General features: G+C 42.3%; 1 protein-coding gene across 2 annotated transcripts in view; it reads right to left on the reverse strand.

The window, feature by feature from the left end:
• The window catches only part of NRP1 (neuropilin 1), a 128,066-nt gene that overhangs the window by 45,622 nt on the left and 56,028 nt on the right, over window positions 1-26,416 (reverse strand). For both annotated transcript variants that reach the window (XM_035130126.2, XM_035130125.2), the window contains exons 5-7: window positions 19,727-19,954; window positions 11,584-11,739; window positions 9,209-9,375 (exon numbers count right to left, since the gene is read on the reverse strand). In XM_035130126.2, coding sequence (XP_034986017.1) covers window positions 9,209-9,375; window positions 11,584-11,739; window positions 19,727-19,954 — 551 coding nt within the window. The remainder of the gene's footprint in view (window positions 1-9,208; window positions 9,376-11,583; window positions 11,740-19,726; window positions 19,955-26,416) is intronic.

The raw sequence follows: 26,416 nt of genomic DNA on the forward strand, positions 1-26,416 counted from the left end.
AGTTGTTAAGTTTAAACATCCAGTCTGAAACACAGCCTGGTCAATAGACAAAAAAGAGGGGCTTCAGTTTGTTTAATCTATGTGGACTCTTAAAAAAAAGAAAAAAGGAAGAAGCTGTTGCTGAATGAAACATTTGTTCATTGACAGATGCAAAGGCTAGAGCAAGGCCTTTTAGAACTGCGTTTTAAAACAAGGGAATACACAATAGTTTCAGGTTCGCACAAGCTCTCCTGTGACGGCAGGAAGTGATGGTGACAACAAAAAGAAAATCAGGGTTGCGTGAGCCCAGGCAATGGAATGCACCGATTCTGGTAAGACAGATAGTTAACTCAGTGAAGCAAAGATCCTTTGACCTGCAATCCCCCCACCACTATGAGAGAGTGTTGTAAAGAGGGCAAAGTTCAGTGGAAGCATAAAGGAAGGCTGGGAAACACATGGGTGCAGGCAGTGAATGACCAGGCAGCAAGAGACTTAAAGGGACAATGAGCTGAATAAGACCAACATGGCCTCTTAATTGCTCCAACTTATATCAGAGCACAGATGTGGAAACTAGTCCAGGCAAAGATACGTAACTGAGCCTAAAAGTGATGGCAAGGTGCTGTGTAATTAAATCTGCAGAGTAGCAGATGCTGTGCTATCAGCTCTTTCTTGGATCCCTGCAGTGTCTTCACATCCTCTTCTGCTCCTACAAACGACCCACTATCACTTTTCTGTTCCTCCTCAAGTTTGAACAGCTTCTCAGACTGCGAATGTTTCTTCCCTCTTTTATCTTTTGGGCCCCAGCAGTGCTTGAAAAACTAACTGCTCACCACTTGAACTTGTCAAGGCTGCCAACACTCGGATCTTCTAGGGCTGCAGTCTCTACCTTTAAGAGCTGCAGAACATTTATCATTTTATCTCCAAGTTGGAAAGAAGTTACACCTGTTGAATTTCTACTATTGTTCAATACACAAGAGCCCTGCTGGACCATTTTGCCTGTGAGTCCTGGAAGACCTGCTCCTTGGCTAGCAGGCCTTTTCCCACCTGGCCTGGGAGGGCAGGGCCCTGACAGACTCCAACTACAAAAGCTGAGGCTGCTGAACAGAATCTTGGGTTGAGCATTGTTCAGGGATTTTTGTCGAGGCGCAGCTGTTTATGTTATTCTTTTGCATGTTTATTTTGGATGTTATGTTATGTGGAAACTCTTCAGTTTGGTTGTGTGCTTTTTGATATTGTTTAGGACTACTTTTGTTACATTTGTAGTTATACAATTTTTTATATGTTGCAAGCCACCTTGAGCATGGTTTTAATTTTGAAAAGGAGGCATACAAATAAAATGATTGACTGAAAAACCCAATATGAATGAGGCTTTATGATAACAACTTTTGTGGTGAACCAGGAGTATGTCCAAATCTGTTTGTTTAATGCTTGTTTATTGAAAATAATTTCTAAAAACACCAAAGATTCAGTGATACTCAGTTCTGAGTAAATGTATTTTGGAGGACTGGGTTGGACGTTCTATACCAGGGCCAGGGAACCATTGGGCCAAGGGCAAATGTGGCCCTCTGGCCCTCTGTATTGCCCCCCGCCCACCAGCGTGTGGACCCTGGAAGGTTGTCCATGAATAAATGTGTCCTCCCTACCCCCGTTCTAGTCTCTCAGTGCTGCACATTGGAGAGAGAACATAGTTTGCATGCAGAAGGTATCAGGTTAGATCGCTAGCATCTTCAGTTAAAAAGAACTGGATAACAAAGAAAAGAGCCCTGATTGATAACCCAAAGAGTAGCACTGCCAGTCAGAGCTGACAACTCTGAACTGGATGCACAATAAATTCTGAGCTGGAATAAGGCCCCTTCCTGGAAATAAATACCCTAATCCGTTGTTTTGCTCTTGAACAGGTAAAGATGGAAAACCAGCTTCGTGATGTTATCCTCTCAACTGAACAGCCAGTGCCGCTTGTTATAATTTTCTGGAGTGGCATTACGAAATGTGAAATGACACAAGCTGAATAGATAACTTGTGCTTGTGAAAAGGGGAGAGAGGGGAGGAGGAAATGAATTGACAGTAACCTGGCTTTCATGTCAGTGCCCTCCCTAACGATGAGTAAGCCTGACAATGACGACTGTGAACTTCTGCTCTCAGGCAGCCTTTCAAAGCCAAGGAAGACTCGAAAGCAGAGCTGTTTCTAGGATTCATCTTATCACAAGCAGTTGTTGTATGATACATTTGGGTACTGTGCGTGCTCAAAAGAAGTGGGGGAGGGAAAGCAAGAAGAAAAGCCAGACACTGCAGGTTTCCTATGCGCCCCCCAGACTCTCATGCAAAGCATTTAGACCCCCCCAGTAAAGCCAATCTAAGCAACTGCCTGAAAGAGGAAGAAACTTTCTCAAACACACACACACACACACACACACACACACACACACACACACACACACACACTATGTGTATATGCGAGGCATGAAGACAGAATATTGTACGGATGTTAATGTGGGATGCCATAAGATGAACTATTTTTCGGCCTGCTGCTGGAATACTTCCCTTTTGTATCCGTGTTATAACAGTTCCTCTCCACACGGCAGTCACAAAGTTATAAATATTAAAGGAATATGGATTGCTTAATCATCTGAATGGGAAAAGGAAGGAGACTCCATTTGGAGGCAGCTTTCGTTCAGAGGAAGTATTCTATACTAATAAATGCTTTAAACGCAATCAATATTTTTTTTTTCTTGAACAAGGGGGAGAAATGCACAGCATTTTTGATGTTTTAATCAATGCAGATTGTTGGAGGAATTAATATTATCTAACCTATTTGTCTTGGTATATCTTTCAAGTCTTGAAAGGGGGGCAAAAGAAAGAGAAATTAGGTTCCTCCCAAGCACTGTGAAGTTTCTGTCTCCAAATCAGCTATTTGACCTTTGGCGGAAGTATAGCTAAGAAGGCTACTGTCTGTACAGTAGAAGTTTTAATATTCACAGTTCATAAAGCAGCAGCCCACCTTCTGACTGATGGCAGGTGTGAGTCACCAGGCCACAGGTCCCTCCTCTAACACCCCTAAGAGTAGCTGGGGGCTTAAGGATGCGTGATGTGTGTGACCTCAGTTGTTTGTTTTTAAAGCTCAAATTATGCATTTATATTAACTTTATGCCTTGCCCCTACTCTCAAGGAACCCAATACCATTAAAAAGCAGTTGCATGGAACTATATACCTGTTCAGGAAAGTGGCACTGGGGTGAGGATCATAGAATTGTAGAGTTGGACGAGACCACGAGAATCATCGAGTCCAACCCCCTGCAATGTAAGAGATCTTTTTGCCCAATATGGGGCTCGAACCCATGATCCTGAGATCAAGAGTCTCATGTTCTACTGACTGAGCTACGTATCTGTTCAGGGAAGTGGTACTGCGGTGAGGATGTTCAACCCCTTCTCACCATTCTGCTTCCCTGGCCTAACACACCTTCCACAATTTGCTATACAGGCACCTTACAAACACCTGTGTGCTTCCCCCAAATATCATGGATCTCCTAAGCTGCATTTAGTTTGTCCAGGAGAGTACTTTTCTTGAATCAGGCACTCATGCACTCAGTGTAGATATTAAAGGCATGTAAAATAGTATTCTGGCTAAGCTTCTCGGAGCTGGGGAATGGTCTTTCTCTGCAGACTTGCCAGTGCTAAACCTTGGACATCCTTCAGAAGTACTGGGAGACCTATTTATTTGGATTGGATTAGCTTTTGGCATCTGAGGATAAGTTAGTCCAGACCTACGTGGAAGCTGAAATTAATAATAATATCCTCATGCTGATGTTGCTCCCAGCTGTGGCTCTGAACAGATGTCACAATTTTTTCATGTGAAATTTGACAAAATATAACATGAAAATGAAAATGATCTGTATCTTGATACCCAGCATGTTTGCTATCTCTGTGTAAGATGCCTTGGGGGGAAAATATATCTGAAGGGTGGGAAATAAGCAAACAAAACTCTCTACCTTGTCATTATAGGGCAATTCCCAGGGTATGAATCTGAAAGATGTGGTGATTTGTGTACACTGTATGCAGAAGAGAGATTGCAATGGACATTTCTATTTGGAGAACAAAAAAAACAATGCTGATTTCATACACCCATAAGAATTTGACAACAGAACTAAATCTTCTGTACTCTTGAGTGGGTTCCATTCAACACTGCCTGCAACTCAAACTACACACACAAACTATATATTTAAAGCACATCCCTCCAAATAAACATTGGAACTGTAGTTTGCACCTCACAGAGCTACAGTTCAAAGCACCCTTAATAAACAACAGTTCCCATGATCCTTTTTTTGGTGGGGTGGAGGTGCTTTAAATGTATGGTGTGTCTGCAGCCTAAGTCATAGTGTAGGCCCACTGAAATCAATGTACTTATATTAGTCAAGTCTATCCATTTCAATGGGTCTACTCTGTGTATGGCTTAGCTGGACATACCACCCAAGGTCTCACAATTTGTTAAATCTCCCTGCTTATATAAACTCACTGTAAATGTCCTGGTGATATTTTTTCAGACTCTCTTCCTCCTTGTTTGCAGTAACAAGGGTTAGAGAAGGCACCTGGCTGGGATTTACTAAAGAAGGCAACACAGGACAACCCAAAACACAAAAGATGTAAGGTGCTAATTGTGTTTACAAACACAGGTTTCACTCAAGGGCTTTTAAGCATACCACAAAAGTTATTTAAGCGCAATGATTTTATGTGTGCTGCTTAAATGTAACTGTTGGTCCTAACTGTGGATGTTGAATGTACTCTGTAAAAACACAATTACTGCTGCCAGGGCAGAAATCTGCCATCCGTTTAAAAGGAATGTACTGAAAGTGCAATCATAAAACCCTTGCATGTTATGGATTTGATTAAGATTTTACTCCCTTAGGATTCCCAATTGCACAATAACAGGAGTTCCTCAGATTTTAAATACCACAGACAGGAACAGATTTCACTAAAAACAGATGTGGAACCCTTGGGTTGGCATTCTTACTAGTTTTGAGAGCTAAAACTTTGCTGGTAATTGATAGCTATTAACATGTTTGTTGTTTAGGTTACCAACGTGGAAATACCACCCCCCCCCCAGTGAAAGGATATGTTAATGAGGGAAGCTCGGAAATATACTTCAACTTCTGTTCCTTTTTCTGGATTAAATGAAAGCATTGTTGTGGAGCGGGGTGGGGGGTGGGGTGGAATATCAATGATGCTATTTCACTATGTAAAAAGAACTGAAGAAGAAGCAGAAGATTAAAAAAAAATCAAACAGGTTTTGGTCAAGGGAGTGGAATAGAACAGCATTTATTGCATTAAGGAAGTAAATAATGCTGCTTTTGCATTTTGCCCCTAAAGGAAATGCCTTTTGGGGTCCTCCCTCCAAATGGGCCAACATGGTTACTTGTGGCTTTTGGATGTAACAGAAACAAGATTTATTTTTTTGAGCCCTTCACACATGCTATTCTGCATATCTTTATCTCCCCTTCTCCGCACTGTTAAGATGGGGAACATATGCTGGATTCAGTCTGCCATACTGCCAGTACACCACCCACACATAGGAAGATCCCAAGAGATCAGGGCCTTGTTTTTCATTCCCCCATGGCATGCCAATATGGGCACTTAGGTCAATGTACACTTACTGCCAAGTAAACATGCTCTCCATGTGCCACATCCTGCCCCTTCCCTCAGTGCCCTGTTTTAAGGATCAATGCAACCTGCTGGTAATAAGCATATGTGGTTTTTTTTTTTTTTGCTAAGGAGACTAGAACACAACCAGCTGCCTCTATTTTTCTGCTCTTTCCACTTTTCGCTTCCCTAGTTGCTTCCAGAAGTCTACGTTTCATTTCTGCACCCACAAGAAGCGATTCTGCTGCTGCCGTTACCACCGGTATCTCAGGCAGTCTGGGCTGCCTTTGACTGTACCCAAAACCATCCAACCAACTATGCTATCATTGGAGGAATGCTGCCTGGACAATCGTGGACATGGTTATCAGATATGAATGGGATTCCTCGATACTCATCTCTGAGGACTCCCGAGGCAGTTAAGGAAATATAAGCACACCTTAAGTACAGCATCTGATTTGGACTTTGATGCTCTTGTGTATATTTGCTTCACTCAAAATTGCACTCTAATCTAGGTACTATATTCTGCATTTCCCAATATACAGCATTACTGATTTTGGCAGTACAAAGAAGAGACCTCAGGAACTTACTGCAGATTTTTGTAAGCCCCACTCAATACAGTATTACACTCCCTTAAACTCCTGCCTGAGGTACTGGACTTCCTCAGCCTCGTAATGAGGCTACCCTTGAAATACATTTCCATTCATTTTGTAATGAACTTTTTGCATATTTGCTACCTCCAGTCTTCTCTTCCTTGAGATTAACTTTCAAAATTATTAACTTTCCTGCTGCCATCGGGTTTTTTCCCCCTGCCATGTGAACCTCTTGACTTCATCTAAATGCTTGCTTAGAGCAAGCTACAGGGGGAAATTACAACTTACAAGTTAGATTTCTGTCTCTCTTTTACTAAATTGTGGAGCGGGGAATATGGAAGTGGATTTTCTTTTAAAAAGAAGTGGGGATAAAAATATGGAATGCAATTTTTATGTTTGCTACACTTCTGTGAAGATAAGTGACAGCAATTAACGCCAACGTCATTTGATTTATAGTCAAGGTTTGCTTAATTTCCCTGCTACTTATTCCTTGGGAGTTAGAATCAACTGATTTCTGTTTGCTACAGTGAAGTGTGATTAAGTTTATCATTTACAATTAACTGGTTTTCAGCAGCTCAGGATGTGCTGAGGCCTCATAAGCTGGACACCTGAGAGTCCCGTTGTGTACCAAAGGATCAGGAATGAAAGATTTCCCCTGACTTTCTTCCCCTGGCTGATTACCACTCAACATGTTTTTAAGCTTTCTTGCAGACAGCAAACCTCAGAGGAAACACTGATGCGAACGCTCTTATTGATGGTTAATGATGCATTATTCTTATATGTCAGCTCGATATTTCGTATGAAAAACAATAAAAGCCCGAAGCATGCCCCAGTTATTTAAACTACTGGAAGCTTTCAATACTGCAATATTAATCTAACAAATGTGAACATTTCTCTCCTGGCTCCTGCTGTCATCAACTGCATTTAGACCACAATTAAAGAGGAAAGCAGAGATTCTAATTAAATAGTAGGGGGGGAGGGATGTTCTGATATTTATGATAACTGAGTCTTTGAATTCTTAACAGACTCCCTTTTGTAAAACAAAAAATAACAATCGAATAACCCAGCAGCATTCATTGGGTTGAATTCTCTAACAAATAATTTTAATGTGGCCATAAATGATAGCGAAATGGTAGGTCTGGTTGCACAACAGTGCAAGGAAATTACTCAGGTAGAGAGGTGTTTACTGCCCACTTGAACAAAATGGATCAAGCATAAAACAAGTTATTTCAAAGGTGCAGGAGTGGAGTAAGGTGGTGAAGAGGAAGAGGAGGCACTAACTCTTGTAAATATCTCCTCTACCCCACTCTGCAGAAATAAGAACACCAATTCCCATGCTGTGTGTGTGGGAAACAAAAATATATGCATAAATATTTCTGCATTCATTTTTTAACAATAGCTGTATGGCATCAGAAACTGACTCTCAAAACCAGGATGGGTCATAAGTATATTCAGATACAGCTTCTGACATTGTACAAAGAACCTGCTCTTTGGTGGAGAGGAATGGGGGAAAGAGTTAAGAAAATTCACACCCTGACACATGGTTCTGAACTGGGGCCAAAATGTAGCTTTCTTCTCAGCATCTTAATCAGAATTTTCTGCATATGAGTAGAAATATGTTTTGATTTTTCTAAAAAGGTACATATGACATATGGTTCGATGGGTGAATACTGACAATTGCTTACCACATACTACATGTAACCATTAGATAAATTGGTTTTCTGTACCATGCTGCCAAATGGAATGGGAAATATCACTGCACAACAGGCACACTTAAATAGCCTTAACTTTATTTATTGCACCTTGGCCCTTATATTTTCTATTCTGTGTTCAGGATTTCATACTCCTTCATTTCAGAACTTCTTTTTTACACTTAACAAAGGCAACTGCAGTTTTTGCCTTATACTCTCTGGGCGGTATTCAACTTAGTTTTACTCAGGGCAGAGCCACTGAAATTAATAGTCCTAACCTTAGCTGCCAAGTACCCTGTTTTCCGCGGGAAACCCCCAGATTTTAATCCGTTTCCCGCTGTTCTCCCGAATGCAGAAAAATTCCAGAAATCCCTTGGATTTTCTACCTGCCAGTGAGCCTCCATTTTGGGTGCTGCTTTGCCCATGTGGGGGCACCGGAAATAGGGCAGAGCGGCACCGGAAGTCGCTTCTACGCATGCCCAGCGGCCATCTTGGTGGCGGCCGTCACCAAGATGGCCGCCGGGCATGCGCAAAAGCGACTCCTGGTGCCGCTCTGCCGTATTTCCGGTGCCCCCACATGGTCAGAGTGGCCCCGGAAGTTGCTTCTAGGCAACGTCCGGTGCTGTGCCACCACTGATCCCACATTTTTCAGTGGGAGACTTGGCAGGTATGGTCCTAACTTAGTCATGTTCATTAGTTTCAATGGGTCTACTCTGCAGTAAAATTTGAATGCCACTTCCTGGTTCCACACTGTCTTAGTGGTCTGCCTATGGGTCTAATGTTCTGATGTACAGAAAACAATAGGCTTATCTCATTTTTACTTTACATTTTTGTGAAAGACCCAGACCTTCCAAGGTGAAATTCTCACTCATCTCCTCATGGCACCAAGTAGCTATTGAGTACTGTTCTTGTGAAAGCTACCACAGGCTGCTCAGCAGACCATTTCACTTTAAGTGCTCGTTAAACTAATATTGACTTTTCCGACTAAACCAAAATCTCTGTTATTTGTGCCCAGAAAATGAAGAGGGGAAAGACCACGCAGGAAGTGAAAGAATGCATCTTCTTGACCTTTCCTTTCCTTTCCCTCCCTCCACCTCATACCTTTGAAAGTCAGTCTATTTGTAGTAAACATCTAACAGGGGGAGTTGAAATATTCATGCCTAGGACTCTGTGTTATGCAGGATTTCCCCCCCACTCTATACACTGGTGCATTTACCTTTAAAATGACTTTCTTTGAATGCTTCAAAGAAAATGCTTTCTTTGAAACACCTCACCAGAGTTGTAACTTTTACAGATGTGGGTTGGTTGTCTTTCATACCTGTATCCATTCTCTGTTGGAATCTTCTCCAGGCGTCCACCCATTTTCAGGGTAATTTAATCTAGACCTTTCAGAAGACCAGTTGGTGCTATACTGGGAAGAGGCACTGATTTGGTCAGAATGTATTTCACCAGATTCCATACCAAGAGGTTCAGCACACTGGAAATCTGAAAATAACAATGTTGTCAGTAGCACAATGTTGTCAGTTCACAATATCCAAAATAGCTATGACAAGAAGCAGTGGCTGCAATCCATATCCCAATGAAGACAACGGCAAAACAACACAGAAGTTAACGCCTCAGTATTTCACCCTTTTCTGCTTTGAAGGGGATGCCCAAGTACTGGGATGTGTGACTTTATCAAATGAGGCCATAGCAGTTCTTCTACTGCTGATAATTGTGGTCAAGTTTTTGAAGGCACCCAAACACAGTGGAAGGCACAAACCGATGCAAGAACTACTCATCTTGTCTCTATGTGTCTAGCCTCCTTGGTTGTGTGTTTGTAGAAATATAGGGCTATAAATATCAGAAATAATAATAATAAAGACATGGGGGGGGGCTTTGCTGGAAGCTCTTCATGTTCTTTATGACAGACTTATGTCATAAATCACTCTGATATTACAAAATTTCTGAAATGCTGGCAAGTTTTGAAATAACCAAGGTATATAACCATAGTAGCCCAGCATGTACAATTTCCACTGCAAGAAAAAAAGGGGGTGAATAGTCTGAGAGAGAGGATAATGGACTGAATTACCCCACCTTTCCTTCAAAAAACTCAAGGTGGTGAACACATGCTGCTCCCCATTTAATCCTCACAACAACCAAATGAGGCATATTAGTGTTAGATATGGTGATTGGCCCAAGGGCACCCAGTAAGCTTGTGGCTTAAGCATGGATTTGAACCAGACCTCCCTGTCAAAAGTCCAGCTCTCTACCATGCTGCCTCCATATTTTACTTATAAACGTCAGCTTTAAAAGCTGTTCCTCTAGTCTTCACATACTCCCTCTACATGGGATATAAAACAGGCCTGTCTGTATGATGAGCATTAAATTCAGACCAAAAAATGAATTAAATGTTAAAAAGAGAGGTGGAATAAAATGTTTGAAAAATCAGAAAGCGCCCGTGATGTGACAGGGGTATGATTAACCTTGTTAATTTTAATTCTATTTGAAGGTTTAAAAGCACACACATGACCAAAAATGAGATCTAGTCGATCAGCATTTTCCCTGAGGGAAACAATTCTGTGAAATCAAACAGAAAAATTACAACTGGCTTTTAAGATACATTATTAAGAGGCAAGTCAGACTTTGGTATGCTGCAGAATCTCCATTTGAAATGTTGAATCATACTACTTGAATTTTGTACAGATGTCAGCTATTGTTTTGATCAAAGACAACACAAGATGCTCTGTGGATGTGGTATTAAAAGTTTGGCTGCTGCAATTCTACCATGCAGTTAGGATCTGCTGGACCAGAGTCAAGAGCTCCTGCATAGTTCACTACTACATTTATTATTTATAATTGCATTTATATCCCACTTCTCCAAGGAGCTCAATGTGGCATTCATGGTTCTACCTTCTCTCCAGCTGGTTTTACAATAACTCTGCGAAGTAGCTTAGCCTGAGAGACAGCGGCGAACCCAAATGTGCTTCATGGCTGAGTCAGGATTTGAACTCTGGTTTCCCAAGTCCTAGTCCAACTCACTAATCACTACATCACTCTAGTTCTGGGTGGGAATTCATCCCTGGAGAGTTGACAGATTGTCAGTTACTGGAGCAGCTCCCCCTGTTACATCAACATTTCCTTCAATGGATTTTGACCCTCAGACCTTTGTTCTTGCCTTTGCAGAAATGAGGTGCCAAACACAGACTGAAATCTGCTTAGACAAAATGTTGTGTACAGTAAATTGGTATTTTATATCATGGCTGTATACATGTGGTAGTTTGAAGTGGATGAACGCCATCCACATAACGTTGTAGTCATCCAAGTAGCATCCTGCATCTCCCAACCATTTAACCAGGATTTTCCAGATACTCAGATAACGTGATAAGGAGCAGAATTCTATAAAAAATATCATATGCTATCCAGCTGTGGACATACTTCTAGACTTCTTGGTCTGGATGTTATTGTTTAGATCTACTCCTCTACATTTCTACAGGGAAGGGAGAATGTCTCCACAACACCGTGACTTTTTAGACAAAGAAATTTGAGCAGAAATGTCTTCTCCTGCCCTTGGGTAGTTGCTTTAAAAACAGATGCACAAAGGGCTCTTATTTATCTAAGGCTTCTTTCAATATTTCATGCAGCACCCAGCAGGTGAGGAGACAGGACAGACAGTATTCAGCACACAGCTCTGTAGGATGGATAAACACTGACCTTCTGACACACTGTTCTGCAGGACAGTGTAGTTTGCAGAGAAGCCTTCTTTTGCTATTGCGCTGTCGGTGTAGAAAACCATGGAAAGAATGCCGGTTGAAGAGCGGACACGGCCTGGGGTGTTTTGCCCACAGTATCGGCCTATGTGAGGACCAACTGAAAGGAAACAAGAACACAATGGTGAAGTCTCCACAACAATAGAAGATGGGATTCTAGGCATACCCAAAGAGAAAATAGGAAATGCCCTGAATTTGGCATCTCTTGCCCTCCTCCAGATGTTGTTATTGTGTATTCATGATGATTTCTGCTCGTGGTGCTTTTGGAGCAATCATATGTGATCCTACATTCAAAACTGTTTGTGCCTGCAGACACATACCATCCAACACCGGAATGAGGAAATTGGGACATGACCTCGATGGAGGCTGTGCCCTTTGGCCCTGCCCACGCCCCCTCTCAGCTCCCTCGCACCTTCACCCTCCTCCCTCCACTGCAGCCACCACCAGTGTACTTTTGGAAGCCAGCACTGGGGCGACTTCTGTAAATCTGGGATGCCCTGCTTAAAATGGGACAGTTGCAAGGTATGCAAACATTATTATTATTATTTTTTTGTGTGTGTCATACTGCTTCATTCCCCATCAGTGCATGCCCTGCAGCTTCTTGCTGAAATCCTGTAACATTTTATACCATGAAAGTTTGGATTTAATTTTGTCCCACCCTTGGTTTCCCTATAGACCGGCTGAACAATGTGGTAGCACTGAGGAAGCACCTCAAAACAACTAATAAATTCAAACCAGCCCATCACTAATGCACTGTTACTGTGTCAAGGACATGTTGCAGAATATATCCAGCTATTAACCAAAACAATTTATAGTTCCATCCTACCACAAACCCTCGCTCCTACAGTATTTACTTATTTATAAAAAATATTTACAGACTGCTATATATATCAGAATGGTGCACAAGAATACCTATGTAAAATAAAAGCCACATAAAAATACATGACCATCATGGAAATTCTCTTAATTGACTGCATAAGTTTGGGGATCTGGAAATGATTTCAGCAGGCATTTAAAGGTTAAAACAGAAGGCACCAACCAACAGTATGGGGGAAGGGACATAGCTCCGTGGTGGAGCATCTGCTTTGCATGCAGAAGGTCCCAGGTTCAATCCCCAGCATCTCCAGGTAGGACTGGGAGAGAATCCGGTCAGAAACCCTGGAGAGCTGCTTCCAATCAGCATAGACCTTACTGAGGTAGAGGGATCAATGGCTAGACTCGGTATAAGACAGCATTCTATACTCCAGCACAAAAATCCAGGGAGAAATGGCAACATACATTTATAGGGGAAATGTTATTATGATCGCGATTGTTAGTAACGAGGCACAAAGTTAAAAGCACAAAGGAACCTTTGCCAACAAAACAAAGGAGTCCAGCTGGTCCAGCTTGCACAACGAGTTCCGTGAAATAAAGCTCACCATCCGTACATGAGAAATGAGAACACAGTCAAGACTCAGTGAACAAGGCAATGGGAAGGAAAGGTGAATTGCACTGAAACAAACAGAAACTCATGCGTACACAGGACATAAACACAGATTGAACAGAAGGGCAACCTCTTAAATTGGATCACAAGAATGCATTGAACATAACCTTGCAGTAAAGCAACATCAGAACATTATGGTTGCGTGCATATGGTAAAGTAGCACCACAGCTTCAATATAAACACTAATTCGTGACATGGCAAATGAAAAAGTTGCAAACTGTCATTTCCAATGTCACTAATCAGTGCTTATATATAATGATGTGACATCTCTTTATGGTATGCAGCCTCCTTGTTTGCTTTGGGGTGTCTAGGTGACATCTTGATGCCAGTTTATCACACTGGTATGTTGCATACATTCTGGTTTCAAGAGGTTGCCCTTCTGTTGTTCTGCTTGTGCCTCTGCAGGATATGGTATACTTGAGCCTCTATGCTCATTCATTAGTATGTTCACAGGGCAAGCTGTCATGGATTGTTCAGTAAATTCAGAGAAATGCCTAAGTGATTACAATTGCCCAGTAATCAATGGCTCCCGCCTTCCCTTGCACTGTCCATTCCTATTTGTGCTTTCAACAGCTTCCAGCTTGAAGCATTCCCTCTCTGCTCATATTGTGGCCTGTGCCACCAAGAAAATAATTCACTTTGAGTATGAAATATTTCCTTTCCATTATGGTAATATCCCTCAGAGGCATTCATTCACCAAAGATATATGCCAGTGAAATCACCTCTGGAAGTTTAAGAACAACAAATCTTTTGCTAGTAAAAATAAAATAAAATCTATAACAAGAATGGCTGAACTTCCTAAGCCTAAGAGCCTCTTACCACAATTTCCATATGGCTGAGAGCCAAAAAGCAAACATTCTGTTCCTTCCCAGGCATTTGCTTCTCTGCTCGCAAGAACAAAATCAGCACTCATTGCCTCTTCTCCTGCAGTAGCTTTCCCGTAAGTCCCCAAGTCCTACCACAGCTTCTGTACAAGCTGTTCCAGTCGTGCTTTTCATAGTCCCCTCACATCCACCCTTCTCTCCCTGCCTCACCTCCTTCAGCCAAAGTGTTTCTGCTTCCCCCTTTCTCTCAATTCCATGGGCTCCCTGCAAATTTCAGATACCACTGAAAACAGTGGGTGGCCAGAATTTAAACACACCACACATTCAAAGCACATGGCTTGCCCCAGAGAATCCTGTGAACTGCAGTCTCCTCCACACAGATGTATAGTTCTCAGTACCCTTAACAAACAATTGTTCCCAGGATTCTTTTGAGGAAGTATTGTGCTTTAAATGTATGGTGCACAGACAGACAGCCAAGTTTTCCAGCCTGGTACCCTACTGATGCAACTTCCATCATGCATGATCCTTGGCCGTGCTGGCCAGACCTGATGGGAATAGCAACCCAAAATATCTGGAGGGCACCAGTTTGCATAAAACCACTATATGTGATTCCTCTGTTGCATACTAATGCATAGCTGTCAAGGTCTCCCCTTTTTTAAAGGGAAATTCCCTTATGCTGAATAGGCTTCCTCGCGAGAAAAGGGAAAACTTGACAGCTATGTTAATGGGAACTCTTTATCTGTAAGACAGAACCCCCACCCCCCAAGGATATGTAAGGTATGGTTATGATACCTACAATAAGGTGAGATCACAAGTAACTGCTGCTCGTCCTCACAGCAGAAGAGGGGAAATCCCCATAAGAAAACTGCTAGGACATAGAAAAGGCAATAGATTTAGTGGCTGTTAGAGTATGTGAAGAAGCGATGAGGAAAAGGATGAAGAGAAAGACAGAGCCAACAGTTTAACCAGGAGTGATAAGGAGATTCAAAAAGACTTAATAGTCTGTTTAAAATTTGGCAGTGCCCACATGTGTGCCCACAGTTTCTAAGCACTGAGCTATGGCACTGAGGCAGACTGCTGCTGCTGCTGTTACTCTGGTCTGTGATGGCCTGGAAATAAAAGGCATGCGCAGAACTACACCGATAGCCTCTGCACTGATTTTGCATGTTTTTGTTTTCTTTTTAATTAAGTTTACTAGGATCTCTGATGTTTGTCGTTATGATACCCATACATAACAGAAAGGTTTGGAGAACCAAGGAAGGGAAGCTGCTTTGTAATTTAGGGAGGCGTATGGCACTGTGACGCAGCTTAACATGCGCCACCCCAAGGCACTGCTAGTGTCTGACAACTTTTGCTGGAGCCAAGGAAGCCATTTCGTTTGTGGCTCCCGCTTCTTTAATCTCCCACGAAAAGGACTCTGGGGTCTTGTGTGTTTTATCTTGAATCTGACTAATCAGCATCTGGCCTTTTCCTCTCATTGTTTCACCTCCTTCTGTCCAATGGGCAAACATCTGTGACTTTGCTCCTTTTCCATTAGGCCCTTTGATCACTGCAGCCATTGACCTTAATGAGGAGGAGAAACGAAGCCACTATAATTCCATACCCTGGTACTTATTCTGAGCCACCCTCTTCACCCCCCACCCCATTTCCTGCAAGGATGCTTCCTTTGAAATAGCAAACAGAAGGGAACTTGTTTCAAAGCAGATTCACACTTTTAAGACTCAGCATGACTCATGGGTTCATACTTTCTTTAAGATACATACATGGTAATTTAAAATTTTATTTGTCTGAATACTGCCACTAGATATCATGGCTGCGGGCTCGTTATCTAGCTGTGTAAATATAGCAGCCGAAAGCTTTGCAGACTATGATATAAAGGGGTATTGAATTTTCTTACACAACATGTAAGACTTTGCCTACTGAGTTAATGCAATATTGATCTGACCTGAACTGGATAAGATAGAGGTTTTTAGTCTTCCTGTATAAATACAGGGCATTCTTAAACATCTCCCTCTCTTTTCCAATTTCAAGCTTTCAAACTGGCGAATGACAATAAATTACTTAATAATGTGCAAAAGGCGACCACACTAAATGGTTCACTGTGGAGAAAACATCTTGACCAATAATTCATGAGATTATATCACTACCTGCTTAGCTAGAATGTGTCAGTCTTTCTTGAAGGCTCCTATTAATCTTTCCTTGCCTTGTAATTTGTGAGCGAAGGGTCAAATGGATTCCAGCACAACAAATCTACTTGTAGCTGTTTAAATTGGAATTATAGAGTGTCTGAGACCCATTTGAAGCTGCTTCTAGAAATTATTTTATTTTGAGATGTTTGGTCCTATTCTGGTAGCATCAGTCCTGGAGCTGTGTGTTTATGAGATTCCGAACTTTCATGTATGGAAATGTCATTTGTTCATTATTATTAATTTGATCTAAGATATTATAATCATGTCAAGAACAATTACACTGCATAAAAACAGAATATTTGCAATTTTTCAACATTTTCATTGAGAGAATGTGTTAGCTAGCCACCTTTCGTGAATGTGAAAAGCAGAGTGCAATGCGATTAAAGCTCCACTGACTTACATGGGCAATTAGACACATACTTATCAGTGGAGTTTAGACTTTCTTATGGCAGGAGTGGAGAACTCCTGTGCCCTGTAGATGTTGCTGTATTACAACTTCCATTATCCTGACCAAGGTTATACTGACTGAAGTTGATAGGAGTTGGGAGTCCAACGTGTTCTAAATCCTAGTCATATGGACTAATTGCACCAATGCAAGCATGCAGTTCTGCATTAGCAAAGGCTATCCATTTCCCTCCAAGAGCAAAAAGGCACCCCATAATGCAGGGAAGCCCTTATGTGAGTAAAGAGTCTTTCTCTCCATAGAATAATATAAAGAACTCCTTTATGAGCAGGGCTTTAGAGAACATCCATGCTGTTCAAAAGGTGAAGCAGCGGGAATATTGTCAGAGCAATCTTATATGTGTCCACTACTGAGTTTACTCCTAGCTAAGTGTGTATAGGATTGCAGGATTCCAGCACCCTACTTGACATGGATCAGCCAGAGCCAGTGGGGGCAGATGGTCAACCAGACAAAGCTTCAGGATCCCTACACATACAAGATCCCTCTCCTTTCAGGAGCAGGGAGCTAGGAACACAGCAGTGAGAGTGTTATGCAGAGCCAGCAATATAGATACATGTAGCCCGAGTGTCCTATGTCTGCTCCGATGTTAAAATAGGGCTTCTGTGATCCATTAAGAACAGCCACCAAAAATGGCTCTTCCCCTTTCTGTGGTGCATGTGATGGAATGGTTTCGCCTATAATTTTGTTTCTGCCATTGATATTGAGATTAATCCCAAGGGTACCCCCTAGACATTTTCTTGACTGAGCTCCACTCCCCCCCAATCCCAACACATTTTGCTGTCTGAGCACCCCCTCCCCCCCAAAAAAAATACACGCACAGAAGCTGGTTGGATCAGCAGTTGAATCTTCAACACTGGTGATGGGATCATCCTCCACCACACTGGAGACAGCAGGCTAGATTAGGGGGACCACAAAAGGTTGTGGGGCTACAAAGGAGAATGGGGGAAATTCAAGAGGAACAGGTGTGGGTTGCTGTTTTGCTCCAAAATCTGCCCCCTTAGGCAGTTGCTTCACTCTTCCCAATGGTTGGGTCAGCCCTGTCTTAACCCCTTGAAAGCAGAGGCTTGACTCTACAGTGTAAGGCTGAGTCTTCCAGCAATTGTCCACATTGGCTCCTTTCTCTGTGAGATGCACCATTTTCCAGTACCCCTGACACAGTCCTGGTGACAAAACTGGAATACAGTTTTGCCCAATTGCTTTAATCTAGGCAACCATCTCCTACTGTCAATGTATATGACACACTTTCTCCACCAGCACCATTTTGGCAGGAAGAATGTGTTCCACTTCATGTCTTTTAATACAAAATATTAAACAATGACTAATGTTGCAAGCTGACATTTCATATACCTACACATGCTAAATCATGCACATTTTCAGAGTGCTCCCCTTCTGGGAGAGAGATGCCAGCTAAGTAAGTAGTTATAGAAATATATGTTTTAAATGTCACAATCCTGATTTCTATAGTTTAAACAAAACACACTTTTAATCCAAAGATACATTGGGATGATTATAATACTTGCTCATAATGATTCCAATTCATTCATTTTCTAGAACCAGAAAATTACTACTTCAGCGGTAATAACTTTGACACTAATCTCTTTGAAAATATTTCAAATAATTTGGCTGATTGGTCTTTTTCTCCACATATCATCTGAAATTGAAATTTCCACCGGAGAGCTTTTTGCTATTTTTTTAAAAACCCTATTATTACATTTCAAGGCACAGTTATAATACTGCCTTGAACTGCCACCAGACTGTTCTAATGGACAGGTTAAATATTAGAAAGGCCTCCAGTAATTATTTTGCTTCCTCCATTACTTCAGGAGTAATCATCCTCCATTTGTGTAGGATCATGTTGGAGACAGCAGGACCAAGTATGCTAAGCCCCACCTTCCCTGTCTCATGCATGAGTTCAAGGTAGAATTTTGAAACCAGGAAGACTTCATGACCACTGGAGCCTCCATGCTTCAGAAATTCACCCTCCAACTTGGGGAGGGGAATGAGGACGGCAATACAGGTACATCTTAAAACAGCAGTCACCATGTCCCTGCCACCATCAGGGGTGACACTGGCCTCCTCCAGTAAAAAGAGCAGCTGTGGCCAGTCAAGGCAGTGTGCTAAGTGAAACTGCTAGCTCCTGTGGCATGGTGAAGAGAGGGAGGGAGAGAGGTCCCTCTCTGACCTGGAAGCACTACAGTCAGCATGTGAATGGTGAACATGGGTTCAAGTTGCCTTGGCCAGGCTTCGCCTGACCCCATTGCTCAAATAATTTGCATGCTGCCTCATACTGGGTTAATGCTGGGTAGTGGGCTGTAGTGGGTGCCTCACGGTTTTCAGTTTCTGCTGTCACTTTTTCTGCACAGGGATTTTATTTCAAGTTAGGGAACGGGGCAACCAAAATATTTCCCCCCTCCGCTGTTCATTCCCACATGCGCACAAAAAGTTTGCAGAAGTTATCAAGGGCAGTTTGCTTGCACATCACTGCATGTACGACTCCCTTGGCTTAGGGACATCCTAAGAGGAAGTGCTCAACCTAAGAGAACCGTAACGTTAAACTCCACTGAACTTGTAATAGCTGTAGCAAACCACGGGATAATGCCATAAAACCCCTTACATCCTCTCTCCATTAGTGCTAACAACATACAAACTAATTCTCCAGAGCCTGCATCAGCAAGAGATTACCGTAAACGAACCAACTGCAGCTTTGCTGAAATCAAAGGAGAGAGAGAGAGTGTGTGTGTATCATTTGGCACAAGGGCAATTTCTAGAGCAGAAAAAGCATGCTATCAAAAACACAGGGCTGTCACTGGAAATAGTGGCTCTGTGTTAATTCCTTTTCCCCTCCATAATATGTGGTTCAATGGACCTCCTGTTCTAATGGGTCATCATGCTGTGAGTTTTTCCAGTTCCGTGTCACTGACTACTGCTGGTGGGAGCAGGGAAATGTTCAATATAATGACATCGAGATACAAGGTATGTCATATTATGGAGGGTATGGGAACTCTATATGGGATAGCTGTTTTGGGTGACAAGATATGTGATAGATGTTAGAAGTCAACATGCCTTCTATAGCATGCTGTGGGATTACAACCCTGTGGCAGGTAGCTCATTTTAGATACGTATCTTACCTTCGGGGAATCCATCCCAGATTTCTAAGCGGTCATAGCGGCAGAACACTCCTGCTGGAGGATTCGAATCTGGTTCCAGTTCAAAGCTTTCAAATTCCAATATAATCTCTGACATCTTTGGTGCAAAAACAATATAAGTGCATTCAAGGCTATTGGGATATTTTTCAGGGAATCCTGGTGATTTGATCACCCCACTCGTAGACGTGAAGTTTCTGGAGCATTCTGGTCCTGCAGAACCAAAGAAACAAATATAAACACAATGTGCTGACTTTGTGCTATTCTGGTTCACTAGAAAACAAATTAGACCATTTTATCTTTCTAAACAGCAGAGTGGCTTTTTGGTGAAACACCTCACTTTAATCACCATATTAATCATCCAGCTAACTTGTTCCTGTTATTGATAATTGGTATTAAAATGTAATTCACATTTATTGCATGAACTCCAATTTTCAATTTGTAGCAGGGTGATAATGGGAAAAAAGAAAAAGAAAACTTGTGCCAGCTCCAAAGAAAGGTGTGTGTGTGTGCGCGCACGCAAATTATGACAAAGTCATGTGGGAACAATGAAAGTGTAAGCTGCAGAAATCTCGACAACCCTAGGGAAATAATTATAGCCCCTTCAAGCTTAAATCTTAAGGTTGACAGCCTTTTATTGGTAAAATAGAAAATTTTGCAAGAGAAGGGGAGTGGATTCGGTAGATGGAGCAGAGGTTTCAGATTCCTAAAGCAGTGACTCAGTAACTCTGCCAGATGTGACCTATGCCTCCTTGACAAACTAGATGTGAAAGGTAATTCGTACTCGTACCAAGGGTGACTTGACTCATTCTGAGCGGTGTTGACACAGGTGCACCAGTAAAGTGTTGCTGTTAGTGAACGCATGATAAACTGTGTGATTACAGGTCGTGTTGCTGGAATCCAACTAATATCAATGTTGACACCCTAACCTTACCCATAACATCAGCTGTGGTGTTAGCCTTTAGCGTGCTCCACAAAATACCCTCATGCAGCAACACTGGGCACTGCCCACATAGCTCATCCTGCTGCTTTTACACCAGAGAATTCTCAGTCTCACAAAACTTTATCCTACGGTACTCCCAACTCTTTCGCATTAGCTTGATTTAAATTCCATTTTAGAAAATCACTTCTCAGAAAGTGCTTTATAAATGGCGTTTCCATGCGCTCTGGCTTCCGTCACGGTGTTCCGTTGCAGCAGAAGCGGTTTAGCCATGCTGGCCACGTGACCTGGAAAGCTGTCTGCGAACAAACGCCGGCTCCCTCAGCCTGAAGCGAGATGAGCGCCACAACCCCATAGCCGCCTTTGACTGGACTTAAGGGGTCATTTACCCTTTTTACCTATGCTCCTTATCTTCACCTTGATGCCGTAAAGTAAAAATAAAAAATAAAAATCCATGCAGGATCACAGCAAGATCCATCTTCATCTGCATCCTTTTCCCAAGAGCATCAAGCCAGAAACAACTGGGCCATGAGCAGGGCTTGGTAGTGAAGCTGAGAGACATGGACTTGCAAAAGTCCACATAGCGAGCTCCTAAAATGAGCAGCTCTGCCTGGAACTCCCAAATCCAAAATCCTGCCCGCCTTATCATGCTAGGTAACCTGTACTGATTTATGTGGTGTGTGAATTGAGCATGGCTGTACTGGGGAGGCAACATTCCATTGGCCCATAAGGAAATTCCTCATTTCCCACGGGATTCTCTTGCATTCCTTTTGGCCCTTCCAGCACCAACTTTACAAACACTTCATTGTTAGATGTGGCGTTTCATTTCCCAGTGCGAAGAGCATCCAGAGGGAATGAGGCAAAACTTTTATGTGCTCCTTAGGACCCGCACTAGAACATAGGAACATAGGAAGCTGGCTTAGGCAGAGTATGACCATGGGTCTACCTAACTCAGATTGCCAGTGGCTCTCTGGGATTTCAGACAAGGTTCTCTCCCAATTCTACCTGGGGATTGAACTTCTACAGGCAAGAGAGATGCTCTAGAGTTGAGCCATGGCTCTTCTCTTGGCCTCTCAGCTCTACCACCCGACATTCCTTTGCCTGGAGATGCTAGGAATTGGAGATGTCAGCACCAACACTGTTAACTTCTGTACACAAAGCATGTGCTGGAACTATGACATCACCCATCCTTTCAATATTAGGTCAGGTCTGTGGAGCCTACAACTGAGGCTGGAACCGGTGGGCCTCTTAAAGAGATGTATACGTACACTGAAATCTTAACAAATTTGTGATGATAAATCTCCAGTATAGGTCCACATAAGGAGATTGTATCCTCTTTGGAAATGATGGCAGGAAGCACAGAGAATATTTAGAAAATATCCAGCCATCCAATACATGCAGTTTCCCCAAGAGAAGACTAGTCTGTTAGATGCATACGTATATAAATAATGGCACACCGTAGGAAATGGATTCCTTCTGAAATGATATAAACCACGCTACCTCTTGCTGCTTTGGCTACCATCCAGGCAGAGCGGATGTTCAGGAGCCAATTGAGAAGAATGTGATCTCAGTTCTGAAACAGCACCTGAAGTGCACGAGATGGCAAATCCAGGCCCTAACAAAGTAGTAGTGCATTCTGGCAAAAATGAATCATTGCAGGCTCTCCGGTCAAATTCTAATTTGGGAGGTCATACTACAAATGAACTGAATTATAGATAAAGGCCTAATCTAGCCCTTCCACTAAATGTGAGATTGGGGACATACAGTGCTTTTGTAAATGCAGCTCTCCAAATATGGGAGGGTTGCTGATGGATAAGGATAGTTGTTAGTACTAGAGATGATAGTTGTTAGTACTAGAGATGTCCTATGTATAGAGTGGTGAGTTGAAGAAGAGCAGGGAAGGATGTAGCGAGGAAGTAATTGTGTTGTAAGTATTCATCTTTTCTAACTAGTGTAAAAACTCGGGCTACCTCAGTAAAACAGGACTGAACCAAAATAGGAAGTATGTGTGATACCTTTCATAAGTGAAATGCAACAGCCTTTTTGATATTTTTCTTTTCTTTTCTGGGGGATAGGATGAGATCAGGGCCGTCTTGAGCAGATCGCGCGCCCTGGTGCTGAGGGGCAGAGATCGCCCCGCCGCCCGCCCCGCCGCCCGCCCCGCCCCGCCCCGCCGCCCCGCCGCCCGCCCGCCCCGCCCCGCCGCCCGCCCCGCCGCCCCACCCTCACAGGGTACAATTGGTTTGCCAGGCCGACGCCCAGCTTACCAGCCACGCGCCATGGTGCACTGCCCCACTGGGGGGCTATGAAGAGCCCGCCCTGGATGAGATGATGTTGAGGCAGGAAGGGATGGAAAGCAGGATGGTCGATGAGACTTGGAACGGCATCAAGTCAGACCTTAGCTCCTCCCTGCTTCTCCTGCACTATGCAGCTGCCACCTCCATGGAGAATTAGACTAAAGGCAAAACTATCTCACACACCTAAACTGACCCTCATTGCCCGTGGTCTGGGGAGCCAACAGAGCTGGGCTGATTACACACAGAACATCTTTATAGCCAAAATCTGGGTGGTGCTGCAGACCAGGAAGGATCAGGCAAATAGTTTCCACTGCCGGTGTAATTATGGTGGAACAGAGAATAAGGTACCGTACTTCTGCTGCTAGAATTCTCTATTCAAGCCACCTGGTGTCTGGACAGGCAGTGACGGTCAAGCCTGACTTTATAACATACCCAATACAATAATTTAATAGATAAACACTAGATAGAGATTTTTCATTCAGTAAATTTATTAATTCACCATTAATTTGGATGCATTAAAATGTTTAGACGAAAAGTAAACGTGAACTCTGTGTTTCAGGGTAACTGTAACTCTTAGACCACAAATGCATGCGCAACCTTTTCCAGCTCTGTACATGACAATATCGTTTCCACTTTGATATACCGCGGCATAAACCTGAGTTAGAATTACTTTGGGACCTATAACTTTGAATATTCTGACTTTTGTGTGTGCGAATTCTCATTTATAATGTTGCCTTAATGTAATGAATGCCTTTCAGAAGGAGATTTAAAGGATCATACAAGGAAATAAATGCATGAAACTGCTGAGTTGTCACTGAAATGTCAAGGGGAAAGGGCCCCATTGAAAATGCTCACTTTTGCAAATGGCTTGTGTAGAGGCTCTTTCAGGAGTTTTACCAGTGCATACCAACCTTAAAGGTCCACTGCTTAATTGGCAAGGCGCTGGAATTGCGGTCTCTAAGAATCTAGATGCTTTTGTTGCGGAAGGAAAACCTTTGTTCCAATAAAAGTTAAGACCCTCAGGGTTTACTTTATTCATTAATTATCTAGTTTTGGTTGGAGGACTCTCTCGGCTTCTGAATGTGTGATTCATTAGTCTGCTTCCAAGTACAGCCAAAGCTTGTGCCAAAAAATGATCTCACTGCTACTCAGCGGCCAGTCAATAAAGATTTGACCAAAGAGTAGGGAGACTAGGGACCATTTGCCAGTCCTTCTAATAGTGGAAAACCTTCCTGCTACCCTCAGGGTTGCATTCTAGTAGCACAGCATTCACTCACAGCATGCTAGGTTCCGGTAGGTAGCCGTGTTGGTCTGATGCAGTTGAAATAAATAAAAAATTGTCCAGTACCGCCTTAGAGACCAACTAAGTTTGTTCTGGGTATAAGCTTTCATGTGCATGCACACTTCTTCAGATACACTGAAACAAAAGTTACCAGACACTGAAAACTATGGAGAGACCTGGTCTGAATAGACATATTGGATTCTTGTCTCATTACATACTGTATGCTAAAGCTATTTTTGTTCATCTGCATACTATCCCTTGCTTTTTCCTGTAAGACTAATTGCAGTCGTTAACAGTCGTCAACAGGTCTACCATACCCATTGAGCCAACCACCCATCTCCTACTACCCTTCTGAGAAAAACCCCACCTCACCCTTCCACTATATATTAGGGTCTGGTGACTTCTGTTTCAGTGTATCTGAAGAAGTGTGCATGCAAACAAAAGCTTATACCCAGAGCATGCTAGGTGTGAGGTGTTGCTTGAAAACCTGTGTTAAGTACCACCCACCACCCACTTCTTTAGCAGAAAAGCTCTGATGGTGTTCTTCGTTATCTGCTCCCTTTGTTTTCTGTGGGAATCCTGAGTGGACAGACTAACTTATCCACTGCAAAGCTTACCACATTAATAAAAACTGAAATGTTTTATTGTATTTATTATTTCATTTATGTTCCACCTTTCCTCTAAAGAGTTTAAGGTGGCATACATGGTTGTCCACCTCTCTGTTTTATTCTCACAACCACCCTAGGATATAGGTTATAAACCACATAGCAAACAGCCACTATTATAAAAAAGGAGTCAAAACAAAAGTTTGTGTGTGTGTGTTTGCTTTAAAAATATCAACAGCATAGTGTATAAAATTGCTGTTGGACTCCATAGTTTTGTTATTAGGAATAGTGGATGAGGTGACACCAAATGAATTTAAGAAAATAGTGTGCAATGTTAATTGCTGTGAGAATATTGCTGGATGCTATCAGTATTACAGTACTATGAGTAGTACAGTAGCACAGAATCCTAATAGTAGGAAGGATGTGAAAATGCAAAACTAATTAACTAAATAAACCAGTGGATTATTTTTTTATAAATTTATTCAATAATGGAACAAAAGAGCTAATTGCCAGTATACTGGAAGAGAGGTCTTGGAACTAAACTTAACAAATCCAATAATAGCAGAATGGATTTTAATTACACATTTAATTAAACATTCAAACATATGATGTAATTTAAATTAAGATGCATCATTATATTTTTTTCTCAGCCAACACCTCCCCCTTTAGGTACATGAACTTTTTCCTCTTTATTTAATGAAAATGTAAGAATGTCGCCACACAGCTCCCATTTGGAGGATTTGCAGTGCCACAGCACAAACCTGGATTGCAGGGCTGGGTTGAGGAGCAAAACTAAAGGCAAGTTGCACAACAGCAGTGGGTATGGCATGGGAGTAAGAAAGGGAAGACACTGAGAGGGGGGAAAGTTATGGTTTCAAACAACCTCAGAAGTTTGAATAAAGCAGGGATGGAGGGAAATGAGAGGAAATTGGCAGTTTTAGACAACAGCAGAGGTCTAAGAAAGTATAATGTGAACAAGCAGTTTGCTGGTGCACAAGTTCAATCCTGGCACACTGTTCTTGGCTTGTTTGGATGAAGCCTGATTTTAGAATTTAGATGAAACAGCAAACCAAAGCTTATGATTTCTTGCTCCTGGAGCAGTATGGTCAACAAAGCTGCTCGTTTGTGTTAAACCATACTTCAGCTTCAATTATGGTTTAATATAACATGTGAACAAGGACATAGTGATTTAAGCATGTCTTATCATAAGCAGCAAAATGATTATTTCTGTTAGGGTTAAGGGAACAGAGCAAGTGTGGGCAACCTGTGATCCTTCGGAGGTCTTTAGACTTTAACACCCATCAGCAAAGGCAACATGGTCAACGGTCAGTGGTGGTGTGAGTTATAGTCCAACAATATCTGGAGGGTCACCGGTTCCCCCCCTCCAATAAAGGAAGTTTATAACCATCATGACTTTCTCATATGATTTCCATCAAAACACTACTGAAAACAGAATGCTAGAAGATATGAATGTTAAATATGTTTTCATCAAGATAGGCTAAGAGATAGCAACTTAACTACAGTTACTCTCTGAGCTCCATGGGTGAGTAG

Source organism: Zootoca vivipara, chromosome 12 (assembly GCF_963506605.1).
Source record: "Zootoca vivipara chromosome 12, rZooViv1.1, whole genome shotgun sequence".
Lineage (NCBI taxonomy): Eukaryota > Metazoa > Chordata > Lepidosauria > Squamata > Lacertidae > Zootoca > Zootoca vivipara.